This window comes from Halyomorpha halys, unplaced genomic scaffold (genome assembly GCF_000696795.3).
Source record: "Halyomorpha halys isolate HHAL.00 unplaced genomic scaffold, Hhal_1.1 Scaffold400.1, whole genome shotgun sequence".
In the NCBI taxonomy this organism is placed as follows: domain Eukaryota; kingdom Metazoa; phylum Arthropoda; class Insecta; order Hemiptera; family Pentatomidae; genus Halyomorpha; species Halyomorpha halys.
The window spans coordinates 595,321-610,223 of NW_027106113.1; the positions used below are offsets into that span (position 1 = coordinate 595,321).

Sequence of the window (14,903 nt, forward strand, 5' to 3'; positions counted from 1 at the left end):
AAGAAACACTGAGGACGATAAACGGTGATCTTGTGTATTTTTATTTAATTGAATTTTAAGATTTTTCGTATCTTACGTAAAAAACAAAATTTGGAAAGGTTAAAGATAGAAGAGGTTCAATTTTTTTTTCATTGAGGATTTTTTCCATTATCGAAACTAAATAAATTATCTACAATTACATTAGATTTTTAATTGTTCTATACGAATTTCACAAATACAGAAAACTATACATAATTCAGACACATTAATATTTAGAACCTTCCATAGTTTTGCTCTTTTAGACGTCTTGTGATTAAGGAAACTATATTAACTTTTTCCAAAATTTTTAAACTTCTCAAAAGTGATAAAAATACCTATTTTTAGTGATCATTCAGGTCTCTATTGTTATATTGTGGATCTCTTATATTTCTATTATACTTATATGCTCTGTAACATGCCGTATTCTTATTGATTTAATAATATCTGACTAAAAATTACTGATGGAACAAACATTTATAATTATAATAGAAACTTACTAACAATCGTTGTGTATTGCCGCGGTGTAGGAACTGACCGCAAAACTGGTTAATTGTGGTTAGAGCACTTCAACTGTGACTATTGCTTCATGTTAACACTAATCACAACCTATATTTTCTCAAAGACTCATTAATATCTACAACAATTATTGTCAACATATACATATTATTTTACAACTATTTTGCGAAAAGGGAATTGTATAAATAAATAAATTTAAAAAAATCATTTATGGGCTAATAATGAAATATAAAAAAATCTTAGTCATTAAAAAATATTAACATAATTATACTAAAAAATACTATGTTTCAGGTTCAAAGATTCATTTGTGTTAGAAAAAATATCTTTTTATTTAAAAAAAAAAATTATGACATTGAAGGGTCACGAGGAATTATAGTTTCTTAAACAACAGTTTGTAAGAAAATGATTTGTTAAGGATCATGCAAAACCACCAGTTTTGTTCTCCACAATTAAACGATGTAATTTGAAAAACATTAACAAAATAACCAATCTCTAAAGAATAATTATTCTTATCCTTTGCAGATGTACCAAGATGTGCTACCAGAGCTGGAGAGCATCAGGCGGGAGAAAGAAGTTGGTGAACCATACTGGGGAGAATCCTACGCACTCAGAAACTATGAAAGTCTTTTATTAGAGGATTTGTCCGTAAGTTTTTTGCTTTGATTCAAAAAATATGAAATTCTATACATAAAAATGAATAAATGTGCAACAATCGATTTTAACTGAATATAAATGTATTAAAATTATATCTTTAAACTTTTAAATATTAAGTTTCTTTTAAATAATCATTCATTAAATTACAAATAAGTAGTAGTTGAAGGAAAAGTTTGACTGAAAATAATTTTAGATACTTTAGATAGAAAGTCTGAGTTCTCAACGAAATGAAAAATATCTACGAAAACATGGCTATTTCGATATTTACTACGAAGCTAAGAGAAGAATCCATCGTATGGATTTGTCTATACATTCTTCGCCTATACATACATCATATAGATTGTTCGTTAATACATCGTCCATTGTTGTTCGTCTATACATTAGGTAAACCGATTAGGAGCCCATTTAAAAGTAATTCTCTTAGATCTGCAACAGCTCTTTGAAAACAAAATACATTTTGAAAACTGACTATTTAATTCCTCTGTCCATGTTAGATATTGTTAGATATAAGTGCCTGCAAATTAAAAGAGTTTAATTTTCAGGAAGTCCAATTTTAAAATAAATAAACTGAAATATGATAAAGTTGAACTGGAGGATTTTTTATTTTATTTTAGTTTCTTCAGCCTCTTTTCGTCTTGTAAAAGACCCATTCCTCTGGTATGCCATATGCCATCTAGTTCCTTTCTATTGCTCTAGGTGTTTTTTGTTTACCTCGTCTCATTCTGCTATCTAGTTTTACCTCCCTTGGTAATCCTGTTTCAAGAATTCTTTTGGAATTTCCATACCACTACTGGAAATTTTAATCTCTTCGTGGGCTCCTTTTATTCCAGCAGTTGAAGAAATATGAAGCTCCCAGTCACTTATAATTCTTTATCAGGAGCTACATATAGGCTAATCATGTAAAGATTCAAGGTAGATTCAATGAAACGTATGATTTAATCTGCAAGTCTTTCGAGATTCGGCAATTTGTCTGGACCAATGGAGATTAATTTATGATAACTCGTCGGGATTGTTAGAAGAAGAGCGGTTCCATCCCAATGGTTAATGATCTAGCTGCAATGGTGTTCTCCAATCATGGATAGGAGATAAGGCTGAAAACAGGAAGTGTGATAAGGAACATTGTGCAAAAAGTAACAAAAAAAATTTAAAAATGACCCTGGTAATATCCAGGCTATTCTTTTTAGAAAAATAATAGATAGGCCACACCCTATTTATACATTTATTTAAACAAAAAAAAGATACCTTAGTGAGGTTGTCATTTACCTTGGAGTTAGATTTAGGAGAAGATTCAAAGTGACACTTCACTTGGATACGGATTGGATAATGGATACATTAGACGTGTATCTTCCATTTATACAGGTCATACAATACAAAAGGAGGTCATATACAAAAAAAGTAGTCCTGTTTATTCTGAAGTATGTGTCCCCTTCCTGAAATCCAAATTTCTCGTACTTACTGCAGAATCCAGCGGACGGTTTTGCTTCGAGTCATTATGTAGTGTACGAGTATCATATGAGGTGGTGCAGGGAGAGTAAGTCCAGTCTACCGGTAAACCTTCAAATGATACTTATTGCTTACTTCATTCATAGTTAAAAAAGACCTGCTTACGGAACTAGCTACTAAACAGAAAATTGAACAGAAAACAAAAAAAAATACTTTAAATTGTTAATATTTGCTGTTCGCTTTTACTCATAGTTGTAGCATCGTAAAATCGAATTTCTACAAACATCTATATTACTCAAAAGACAGACTAAATTCGCAATTAACATGTAAATAGTTTTGTTTATTATTAAACTAACAAACTGTGTTTTATTAAATCACTGTGAGATATATAAACATTTTATTAAGAACAACATTAAATTACAGATTAATTGTATTTATAACCTCCCCATGTCTATGTATATCAAACATATGATATTTTAATTAATTAAATAAAACACCTAAACTCAATAAAAAACTAGATAACTTCCGTAGCCCAACCGCATGTGAATCTTTTTCAAAAATAGATTTATTGATCCACAGGAGGAAATTCCAGTCTTTAATTTGGCTTCATATAATAAGTTCAGGTTTTTAGTTTCCTTAACAAAAAAAAAAAGTTGAATTTTAATAATCTACTGTGTAGTAGTATTCACTCCACGTCATATCAATATTATCTCTCTATGTCAATCCTTTGTTCTTAAGACTTATTTTTTGGACAATAGATATGATTTGTTTTTATTTAAGCACTGGCATGTTAACATTTAAAAAATAGAAGAGGAAGACAGTTGCAATTTGTGCCTGAGGGAAGTTTCATGAAAGAAGTCTTCATATACAAATTAACGCAGAGCACGATCTCTCTTGAATTTGATAAGTTTTCCTTATACATAGCCTTGAATCTAGTTTTATTTATTAAGTATTCATGTCTAGTTGCCTTATCTTAAGCAGAAAACAGACACTAGGACAATTATGTCATCAGACCTTGTCCAGTAGATTTTTCAAGGCAAATATAGTATTTTATCTTTAATTTTGGTTCTATTTTATAAAGATCATTAAGCAAGTAATATCTAAAAATTTTTACTGATATCATGAATTGAAATCACTGGTAGACTGCATCGTCTTCATCAACTTAGTAAATGCCTATTCCTACATCCTGCATTCCGTTTTAATCATATAAATGTGATTTAATCAATATTTTTGTTATTTCATTCAGTTGGACCTTGATATTTCAATAATTTATATTACAATAAAAAATAATATACTATTATTTGTTAATTATATTCATAAACATAAAAAAAGCTGATAATTTATCTGATTTTCAATCTTAGTTTCTCGTAAAGTTATGTTGAAATAAAAAAAAAAACAAGCACCAGTGCGAGCAATGCACTGGAAGGCTGAATATTCATAAATTGAACTACATCGAAGCCCGACTCATACATTCAGTTAATTTACATTTGTCAGTGATACTAGGAATTATTATGGTTTTGATTTGGTCTAGAAATAACAATTAAAACATAAATCATCGGTTACTACTATACAATAATTGATATACAATCATTTCAATGTTTTAAAGTCAATATTTTATTTATTTAAGTTCTTCCACTCAAGCAGTTTTCTTAAATTAAATTTTACAAGGCCTCCTTCCAGATCACCCTGTCCAAGATCCATTCTTCTCTTAGGCCATGTACCATGATTCTTCCATTTCATTGTCCTAAGTTTAATTTGGTCTATATCGTCTTCTTGTGCCCTCTATCTTCCACGAGTGTGCTTTTTTGTTATTGATTATCTACCTTCAAGCATTTTTAATATCTATATTACTCAATCAGTGACATGGATTAATTGATCCATGTCACTTATAACTTTCCTCAATTTCTTCCAGAATTTATAAATGTTTTGTCAAAATCCATATTTTTTTTTCTGCCAGTTATATTTAGGAACATTGTGCCAACAGTAACAAGAAAGTAAAGTAGTAATATAATATAAATAATTTGATATAAAGTAATATGATATAAAAAATAACATTATTATTTATTATAAAAAACTTTATTGGATTAATTCATAATGACCATCTTTATCTTAATTAACCTTAGGTGTTAGGCTACAAGATGGGGCAAAGGAAAGAAGGTCTGGATTTGAAGCACTGCTCTATTGCAATGAGAGCTTTGGGCAAATTCCATGCTTTGACTGCAATCCACAGGTCTGTGCCATGTTTATTTATTTATTTATTTTATATATATTGTTTCAAAACTAATAATTAAAAAAAAATATTATTGTAATCCAGGTTTTATTTTATTAATACTTGAGGGGTAATTCCAGTCCCTATTTTACAAATTAAGCAATGTTTCATTTAATTTGACTACTCGTTTCTCAAATTGTATAACTGTAATTTACATATATCCTGTAGTTCAGATTGTATTATTTTTTTTATAGCGTAAGTAGGCATAAAATAAATTTCAAGTCTTTATTCCATCATTTTAATTCATATACAGGAATTTTTATTATTCCAACTCATATGGAAAATAAAATATACAGTAAATTCTATATAATACCTTTCATGTATTATATATGCATGAACTAATGTTATAATTCTTAATAATACGAAAAAAAAAAAAAAAGGAAAATAAAATATTACATGGGGATCACTAAAAACATTTTTATATAACAGAAAGGTATCATAGAGAAAATCATATTGAAAATCTCTGAATTAAAAAATGATCTTCGAGCTGCATTACTTTACTCAGTATGGAAAAACCTGTGATAATTTTTAAAAATACAATAAGACTTACTTTAAAACCTTACAATGGCATAATAGAGGTACTTACAGTATTTTATTCACATCCTTTAAATAAAAACCTCTTATAAACAAATTTATTTTAACCTGTGTGACATGTTAATCATTATTTTTGACTAAAATAAAACTCATCCTTAAGTTTTTGTTTAAATATAAATCTTAGGATAATAGTTCTATTTGTTATTATAACTACTTGTATTTTTTACAATATCCTTCTGGTTATGATAAGTAAATGAGGCAGTTCATTGAAGGAGTCATCTAACCAGTAAGATAAAAGAAAAAAAAAGGATAAAATGAAATTCCACTGTGCCTTACATGTAGCTTGGACATTTTGCATAATATGCCAGTTATGCGGAAGCCACAGGCCTATGGCATATAGGGGAACCCCTTTCGGTTAACAGAATGGCCAACTCGAATTTTGGTAATATCTAAAAGTATTTTTTTTTGTTACATTGGAAAATGGCTGGACTCCTTAAATGAGATTCTCATTACCTATATGGATCAGTTTAACTGTAATGTTTAATTTTGAGTTATAGTATTCAGAAATGTTTAAGCTAAAAATGGAGATACTTCCTAAAATAACTTTCTTCGCAAAATTAAACACTTAAATTATAACTGCCTAACAGAATCCTGCCCTACAGTATCCTTTAATAATGTTGCCCTTACCCCTGTCGAACAGATCCGCTACCTTGAACTACGTCTGGACAAACGACTAACTTGGAATCCTCACACAAGACTAAAAAGACAGGAAACAGCTCGTCTATTTTGACTATTACAGCACTTACTGGACAAACGGTTTAAACTTCTAATTCATTACAAAAGACTGATCTACATGACTGTAATAAGGCCAATCTGGATATACGATGTTGAGCTTTGGGGCTCTACTAAACCTTCGAATTCCTCTTGGATTCTACAATCCAAAATCCTTACTTTGTCACAAATAAAATCATTCATAAAGATCTTAATGTTCCATACTCAACCAAACTAGCCCGAACCTGATATCTTTCCTTCCATTATAAACTCCTTAGCCACCTAAACCCACTAGTTTCTAACCTTGCTTCCTCTTCCATTCCTGACAATCCTCCGAGGTGCCTGAAAAGAAGATGTCCAAGAGACCTCCTAATGTAAAAACGTCTTTAGAGTGCTATCAATGGGTAGTTTCTCTACATGCTTGTAATAAATTGCATCATGTACTAACTGTATAATTATGTACAGTCGTAAATTTCAATAAAAAAGCTCTAGTGTATTTATTTTTGTTTATCTGCTTCGTTTTGGAAGTAAACACCATAGAATCTATGGGACAGAAGTAATTCAGTGACATTGGGACCATAAAGAGAAGAGGTCTCAGTAGAAAAAATTGAAATTGCAAAGTTTAAATTTGTTATCACTTAAACAAAAATCATAAATAGACCATTTTCAGAATTATTCTAAAGCTTTTTGAAGCCTCTTTCCAGTCCCTATTTGACTCTATATTCCAGTTCGTAATTTTGCGGCGTTCTCCCTTACAAACAGCGCTCCCAAGCAAAAATTCATTAGAAATATAACTATTGATAAATAAGTTTTATATTATATAATGAGAAAATTAAAAATGAAGAGGTCTTTCAGTTTCGCGATAAGATATTTATTTTTTCCTTTCTATATAATTTCAAAAAAAAAAAAAAAAATGAAGTAAAATAGTGCAAAAATGTAATCATAAAAACCAATGAGCTCATTTTAATACTTCTCCAAAAACTTCCATCCAGATCCCTTTTTGTTCCTTATTTGATTTTTCCTAGAGCGGTTGTTACTAAACGATACCCCGGACTAAAAAAGATATTGTGTATGGAACGTGAAGGATTCACTATTTCTTATTTTAGTACAGGTTGATGTTACTATAAAAATGCAAGATTTTCGTGCTATGAAAAGAAAATTAAAAACAATATTAATTTTTAGAGGTTTTTTTTTTTTTAATTCTTTTTATATTTTCGGAAAAAATAAAGTTCACAAACTTGAAATTCGAAAAAATGTGTTTCAAAAAAACATAAACAGGAAAATTCTCTGAGCTGGACTTGTAAACAAGTAAGCACGGCTTCATTTTTTGATGTTTTAATTACTTCGGTCAATTAAAATTAAAGCAGGTAGGTTCCAAATAACTAGATGGAGTTAAAAGTGCTAATGATATATATTGCAGTATTTATTTGTGAAATAAAGTGTAATTTATTTCATAAAGTAAAAATATATATAAATTATATATGAATTGGAAATTAAAAAAATTATAAAAAAGCCTTAGGAAACAGCAGTGCTTTCTTCAACAAAATCTAACACAATTCAGGGAGTGCTCGAGTTGCGCGGAAAACATCTATCGAAATTGAAGGCGTTCCGTTTCTGCTGATGAAAAGAATATTGGAAATATTTCTACTACTAAACTGCAATTGTATAAAGCTTGGAAGATCTTGAGTACGAATAAAATAACTGCATGAATCTTATTTTATCATTATTATAACATAAATTAAAAAAGATACAATATTTGATTAAAAAATTATCCAAAATAGATTCATAGAATATACTTCAAAGTTAAAAGAGATCTGACTCGTCATAATTCAATATCAAAAAGCGTTTAATTGTGTTTTATATTTAATATTTAGTTTTAGCTAGTCAGGACCTAAGCACTTATTTTGGATCAATAAAACTGTAGTAATTAAAAAACTGTATTAAGGTGAATTGTGACCGACAACATTTACAACGTTTACTCACTACTGGTCCCCAGAGCCCAAGAGAAGAAAAAAGGCAGTTATTTCATCCCAATTTTTGATTATTTTAATTAAAACTATGTATAATTACTAGTCAAAATTGATGAGTCTGCCAAAGTATATGTAGAGGGAATAAAAAATGGCGACTGTTTCAAAACGTTAACAAAAATTAATGTTTTATTCGGAGCTCTATATCTCCAGATCCATTAATAACAATAAAAAACCTTATTGAAAGTAGAGTAAATTTTCTAAAATATGAGACCTAATACAGCTATTTACATTCAATTGTTTTCGAGATAAAGATTTTTTTATAGACAACTACAACTCAATTTATTTTAGCAAAAATGAAAACCATTATTAAAATGAAGATAAATGTCATAAACTAATGAATAGTACTTTCAACTAGCTTTGATTTTAGTGCTTATAGACATCTATACGTCGCATATTTTGTGAGAGGAAAAGATTTCTTAAAATAAATCCACTAATTTTTCAGTACATTTTTATAAAATGTTGCTTTTGAAAAGGCTATATCTCGAGAACCATTGAACCTAAATAGTTTTATTAGAGCTAATATTTCAGAAAATTTACTCTACTTTAAATAATGTTCTCTTAGGTTTTCTAATATTGGTAGATAAAGAGTTTCGCATAAAAAATTATTTTTTTTAACGTTTTGAAACAGCCACCATTTTTTATTCCCCCTACCTGTACTTGGCAGACTCAGCATGTTTGACTAGTAATTATAAGTTGTTTTCATTGAAGTAATAAAAAATTGGTGTTAAATAACTAACAACTACCTCTGGTTTCCAAAAATTTTATTCCGTCATGGACCCGAAGACTTAGTTTAAAGAACCGTTCGCTTATTATTTTGTTTATATTAAATATCTTTATCTTATTTTTTTAAATGTCAATTTATACATTTTTGCTCATGAATGTCCCTTTATTCATAAATATTTATGAAACTTCAATTAGATTAATTTATTATGTTTAATGCTCTAGAATGTTCAGTATAGTTTTCTATTTATATACATTCATTAGGCTGTTATTCACTGAAGTGAATAATTAATATAATGAATAAATATTGAAAATAAAAAGTGAATAAATTCTTCAAATGATATTTATTATATTGGCCCTTCATAAATATTTTCACGTATTCATGAATATTAGAAAAAAAATTCATATATTCATACATAGTGAGTATATTTTATCAGACAATAGAAGGTGGTCTGTGTAGATACCTAACACTAATCAACATAGTTTCCCTTACACACGAAGCGTAAAAATAAAATTTAAAATAGTAGACACGGCTTTTATATATATCTAGGACATATCTCATGTCATAAATCGCAACTTATGCAACCGTGAATCGCTCAATATACAAGGTGAGTACTGGATTGCAGACAAAATAATCTGGATACTTGGACCGTTTGAAATGGATCTGCTCTAGTTCCCTGAGCCCAGGGGCTATTTGTACAGTCAGCCTTCTGTGAAATCGGCGATTAGCAAGGAAGGATTTGATGTTTACCTTTAGTTCTATGAAATTCGCTAATATCGGTCCAGATATTCGTGTTGTATTCCTGACTTCCCATATTAAACATAAGTGTAATTCTAAGTTATTAGTAACGTGAATTGTAATAAAATTATACAATCATTGTTGCCTGTAGCAGTTGTCAAACCGTAATTTACATTATGCAACAAAGTCCAATCCCAAGTTAGTGAAGTATATCTGATCATATCCACATGTTCAAATGCTATAACCAACATTTAATTATAGATTTAATTATAACTAATCTGCAGTCTGAAATCGAAACCTAATTTTATAGGAATGTAATATTTATGATTCATGCTACACTATAAAACGCTCTGACAATTTTATTTGATTTACAGGGAAAGAGGAAATCTGATTATTTCGGACTTTGAAAGACACTTTTTAGAAAGGAACATAGAAATGATGGGAAAATTTTACACCATGGCCTTCGAAGATCTTACTAAATCATTAGAAACTAAATGGGAAGACGAATGGTAAGAAATTCACCATAATTTTTCACTTTGATATTCCATTGCTAACTTAACTATAGTGATAACCCCTTAAAAAATAACTATAGCTAAAATTAATTTCTGGTTTCTATTAAAACTTCTTCAAGACCATAAATTTTCTTCATATTCCTAAAGACCTTAAGCATACAATTTTCAAAAAATTTATTACGAAATATAATCTCATATATTTATATATCTCTTAATTTAAATACTTTTTTACTATGTTTACTTTACAAATTATTTTCGTTATTGTGGCATAACTGCCATCTCCACTCGTCCCAATACAAACCGTCACTTTGTTTTTGACTGCCGTCAAAACAGGTATGCATTCTGTCTCATCATTTGATTTGTATTTTTTTTTCTTTTTTCATCTCTTTATTTGTACTTTCTTTAATATTTCTTCTCTTATCTATCTGTTATTATTACCCTTTTCATTTACTGTTTACAACCTTTAATTTTTCATATTATATCTTACTTTTCATTTTATACCCCTGTTATTTTACACTTATGTTTTTTTCTTTTTTTCCTTTTTGTAACTATAGTGTTTGTATCTTTTTTAGCCCTGACGAAGCCCTGCAACGTGGGGCGAAACGTTGGCTCAATAAAATAGTATAATTATCTACTATTTGAGTTTTTTTTTTACCGCACCCGGACCATATTCCATTAATCTCATATATATTCTGTAATATTTAGTTTTCGTTAAACCGTACTAGTAGTTGAAAATTTATTTTATATATCCAACAGCATGTGTATACGTAAACCTTTCTTAATTTATAGAAATACTGCTTTATATTTTTAATGAAGCAAACTATAAGATGTAATTCAAAGTCAAAAGCCAAAAAAAAAAAAAAATAATAATAGAAATAAATATGTTGACGAATTGTACAACCCCAGTGATAACTTAATATAAAATATAATTTGACTAATATTCCTTTTTTTAGGCTGATTTATATAACCTCTCTTTTTTATTGATAGTTTTTTTTTTATCATAAAATACTGACTAAGGAATACTTGTAATTTTTCACAGGAAAGTTTACGCCAAAGCTTTAAGGAAACTGAACGAAACCTTGATTAAAGATCTGCATAAAAATTTCACAATTGAACACGAAAAATTTAATGTTCTCAACCACGGTGACTGCTGGGTAAACAACGTTCTTTTCAAATACGATGCAGAAAACAACCCTGTGTCACTCAGGTAATTATATAAATATTAGTAACTAACTTTAGTAAATAATCACTACATTTTTACTTAACATTTACATCTAAATATTAAGATATTTTTTTGTTTTATTACCTTTATTGGAATTTACAAATGTACATAATTATACATTTACTGAATATGATATAAGTTATTATGGAGTAATACATGCGTGTAGAGAAACTACCCATTGGTAACACTCTAATGAAGTTTTACATTAGCAGGTCTCGTGGTCATCTTCTTTTCAGGCGCGGAGGATTGTCAGAAATTGAAGAGGAAGCAAGAATAGAAACAAGTGGGTTTGGATGGTTAGGGAGTTTATAATGGAAGGAGTGAGACTTGGTTCGGGCTAGATCGGTTACATATGTAACATTAAAGTTACCAATCATTATGTATGATTTTATTTGAAAAAAAAGTAAGGAGCATTAAGGATTTTGGAATTTGAGGATTGTATAGGAGAGGAATTCGAAGAATTAGTGGAGCCCCAAAGCTTATGGAGTTGAGTCTGTCCAGATTGGCCTTGTTAAAGTCATGTAGATTAGTCTTTTGTAATGAATTGGAAGTTTAGACCGTTTTTCTAGTAAGTGCTGTTATAGTCGAAATCGACATGCAGTTTCCTGTCTTTTTAGCGAGGGTTTCAGATTAGTCGTTTGTCCAGATGTAATCCAAAGTAACGGATTTTTTCGACAGGGGTAAGATCAACATTGTTAAAAGTTTGTTTGATAGGATTTATTGGGATTTATTCTAATCCTCCAATTACGACACACTCGTTCTTCGATGGCTGTGATATGGGATTGGGAAGATTGGGATGCCATTAAAGGGTTATTATTAACTGCGAACACACATGTGTCATCAGCATAAGTGGTAAGGATAGTGCTAGAATTGTTTGGGATGTCAGCTGTATAGACGGTGCAGAGGATGGGATCGAGGGTACTACCTTGAGGAACACCAGCAAATATTAAGAATAAGTTATATTATAATATTTCAAATCTATAATGCTATTTCGCTGCTGAATTCAATCCTAGAAGCCATTTCCATGATCAATGGTTTACGCGTTATTGCCAGCTTCATTCCTATTTTATCCTTAGTTTTCAAAGGTTATTTTACTTAGAATAAAGATGTTTAATTAAAGAGATAATGGGAAATTGGTTTGACAAAAAAAGTTCGCACTTCTGTTCTAGAAATAACATGCAATTAAATACAATTATTTGAGCACTAAATAGTCATTGAAACTAATGATTAAGATTGCAATTTCAAAGAAATGACTACATGTGTATAACTATTTGATTGCTTTAATTATTAAAATTTCAACTCCAATATATTTTCTCTTCGTGGAATATCTTAAACTGCTAAACAGCATATATACAAACTTAATTTAATAAAGATATTTACATATCGTTATTCCTCATAATAAAATAGTAGCTTCATTACAATTTAATTTTTTTGTGATTCCAGCTAGCAATATTTGAGTTTTGTTTCAAGCGCAAGTTGTGTTATATTTAAGATTTAAAAGAAGAAAATACTGTTTTAGTTCTTGATTTGACTTTTGTTTCAGGTTTATAGACTTCCAGATGTCCTTCTACAACAGCCCGGGTTATGACCTGCAATATTTTCTCAACACCAGCCCTAGCTACGACGTGCGACTTAAGAAAAATGAGCTATTACAGATCTACTACGAATCTCTGACCACTAGCCTCCGGAGCTTTGAATACGAGGGCGAAATACCAACCATGGAGGACATACATAACGGTCTTCAGAAGGCTGCATTGTACGGTTTGGTAACAGCCGTTTCGTTGCTCCCGTTGATGCTACTCAAAAAAGAGGATGTTCCTGACATGGAAGAAATGTTGAAACTGAGTGAGGAGAATCCCGAGGATGTGCCGACAGGCTTGATATCAACGGACACGGAGGCGTACAGAAACATCATGAAGATAGTCCTGAAAGATTTTGAGGAAAGGGGAATCCTCCAGTTGTAGACTTAATTTTCTTTTAAAAGAATAGTTGTAAGAATTATGATAGATAAGTGCCTATTAAAAGTAATACATAGGTACTATGAAACTTAGGTAGCATTTCACTTTTACCTAATGCTAAAGGCCATAAAATAGTAAGAGGAAGGAAGTATAACAATAGAAATTCTAACTTATTACATTGTATAAAACTTGCATTTAAAGGCACTATACCTCACTAAGTAAGAACTACAATATCCAAATTAGGTTTATGATCTACAATACATCTTAGGCACGAACTATAGAAGTTTAACATTTTGGATTGAATCAAAAACATAGATAATTCAGAAAAGAAAAAAAAAAATTCTTCACACTTTTGTTTTGAAAATTGACTCTAAAAAAAATAACCTTGTCAAGTCCTTAACCATAGAAAAATCGTTTTAGTATCATCTGAACTAAAATTAAATTTATATTCAAAGATATACATTCAAAGATATTTTATAAACTTTTACTATTGATGTACTGAGCAAAATTATGAGACGGCTGTAAAGAAATGAGCAAATAAAATAGTTTCTCACTTTTATTAAGTAATGTCATTGACTATCTCTAGCACGATGAAATTACTAGTTTCCAACACAAAATAAATATTAGCTAACTCATTTTTTTTTTATTAACCCTATGTACAAAAGTAAAAGTTTATTTATTTTTTGTTATGAATCAATTGTATTTAAACATAAAATAAGGATCTTAATCGCATAAAACCAACATTTCAGATTTTTTAAAACTTTAGGTGAATCTTTATTCTTCAGATCAGGGATATATAGAGATTTTTCTATTCACCTACCATAAGTATTTTAATTGTATGCACAAATTTATCTTGTGAATATGTCACTAATGTAATTATATGTTACTATTTATAATGTTATTAATATTAATGTATGTTATTGTTGTTAATAATCTGTTTTGTTTTATAGTGGCGCAAATATATTTGCGCTGCTACATTTTACGAATAAAGTATTACACTTTTATTTATTTTTCCTAATAAACTTAGAATAGGTGGATAGAGTAGTATAAGTCTGAAGTTCAAAATTTTCTATAGTGTGGACAAAAATTAATCTACTTCGATTTTTTTTCTATGCATACTATTATTTTTTTTTCTTTTACTATCATCTCTGGGTATACTTTTTACTCAGAAAAACATACATATATACAATTTTTATTGAGAATACAAATGTTGAGAAGTTTTAGGTGTACTGGAATTTTCGCTTAAAGGACATCACTTTACCCCTGAGGAATTATTATTATATGGGCAACAGACCATAGAGGCCTATTTCCTAATACATCTAGCGTTTCTTGACGTAGTTTTTCTGAAGGGTGGGTTCGTCACTCCCACGCCTATTTTTTTGTGAGTGGCACCTATTGGCTAACGGGCCCCACAAATGCCCGGGGGAGGTTGTGAGTGAATTTTGCATTATTTTGTACTTGAAAAAAGCCCGGGTGGGGCCGGGATTCGATCTGACAACCTGTGGGTTGGTAAACTG

At 29.7% G+C, this 14,903-nt stretch overlaps 1 protein-coding gene across 1 annotated transcript in view; it reads left to right on the plus strand.

Annotated features, from left to right (window-relative positions):
• LOC106682295 (uncharacterized) overlaps positions 1 to 14,390 on the plus strand; it is a 37,687-nt gene extending 23,297 nt beyond the window's left edge. Inside the window, exons 3-7 of the mRNA XM_014423065.3 lie at positions 1,057 to 1,179; positions 4,755 to 4,861; positions 10,069 to 10,203; positions 11,246 to 11,413; positions 12,972 to 14,390. Of these exons, the coding sequence (XP_014278551.1) occupies positions 1,057 to 1,179; positions 4,755 to 4,861; positions 10,069 to 10,203; positions 11,246 to 11,413; positions 12,972 to 13,392 (954 nt within the window). The 3' untranslated portion in view covers positions 13,393 to 14,390. The remainder of the gene's footprint in view (positions 1 to 1,056; positions 1,180 to 4,754; positions 4,862 to 10,068; positions 10,204 to 11,245; positions 11,414 to 12,971) is intronic.
• The last annotated feature ends 513 nt before the right edge of the window (positions 14,391 to 14,903 follow it).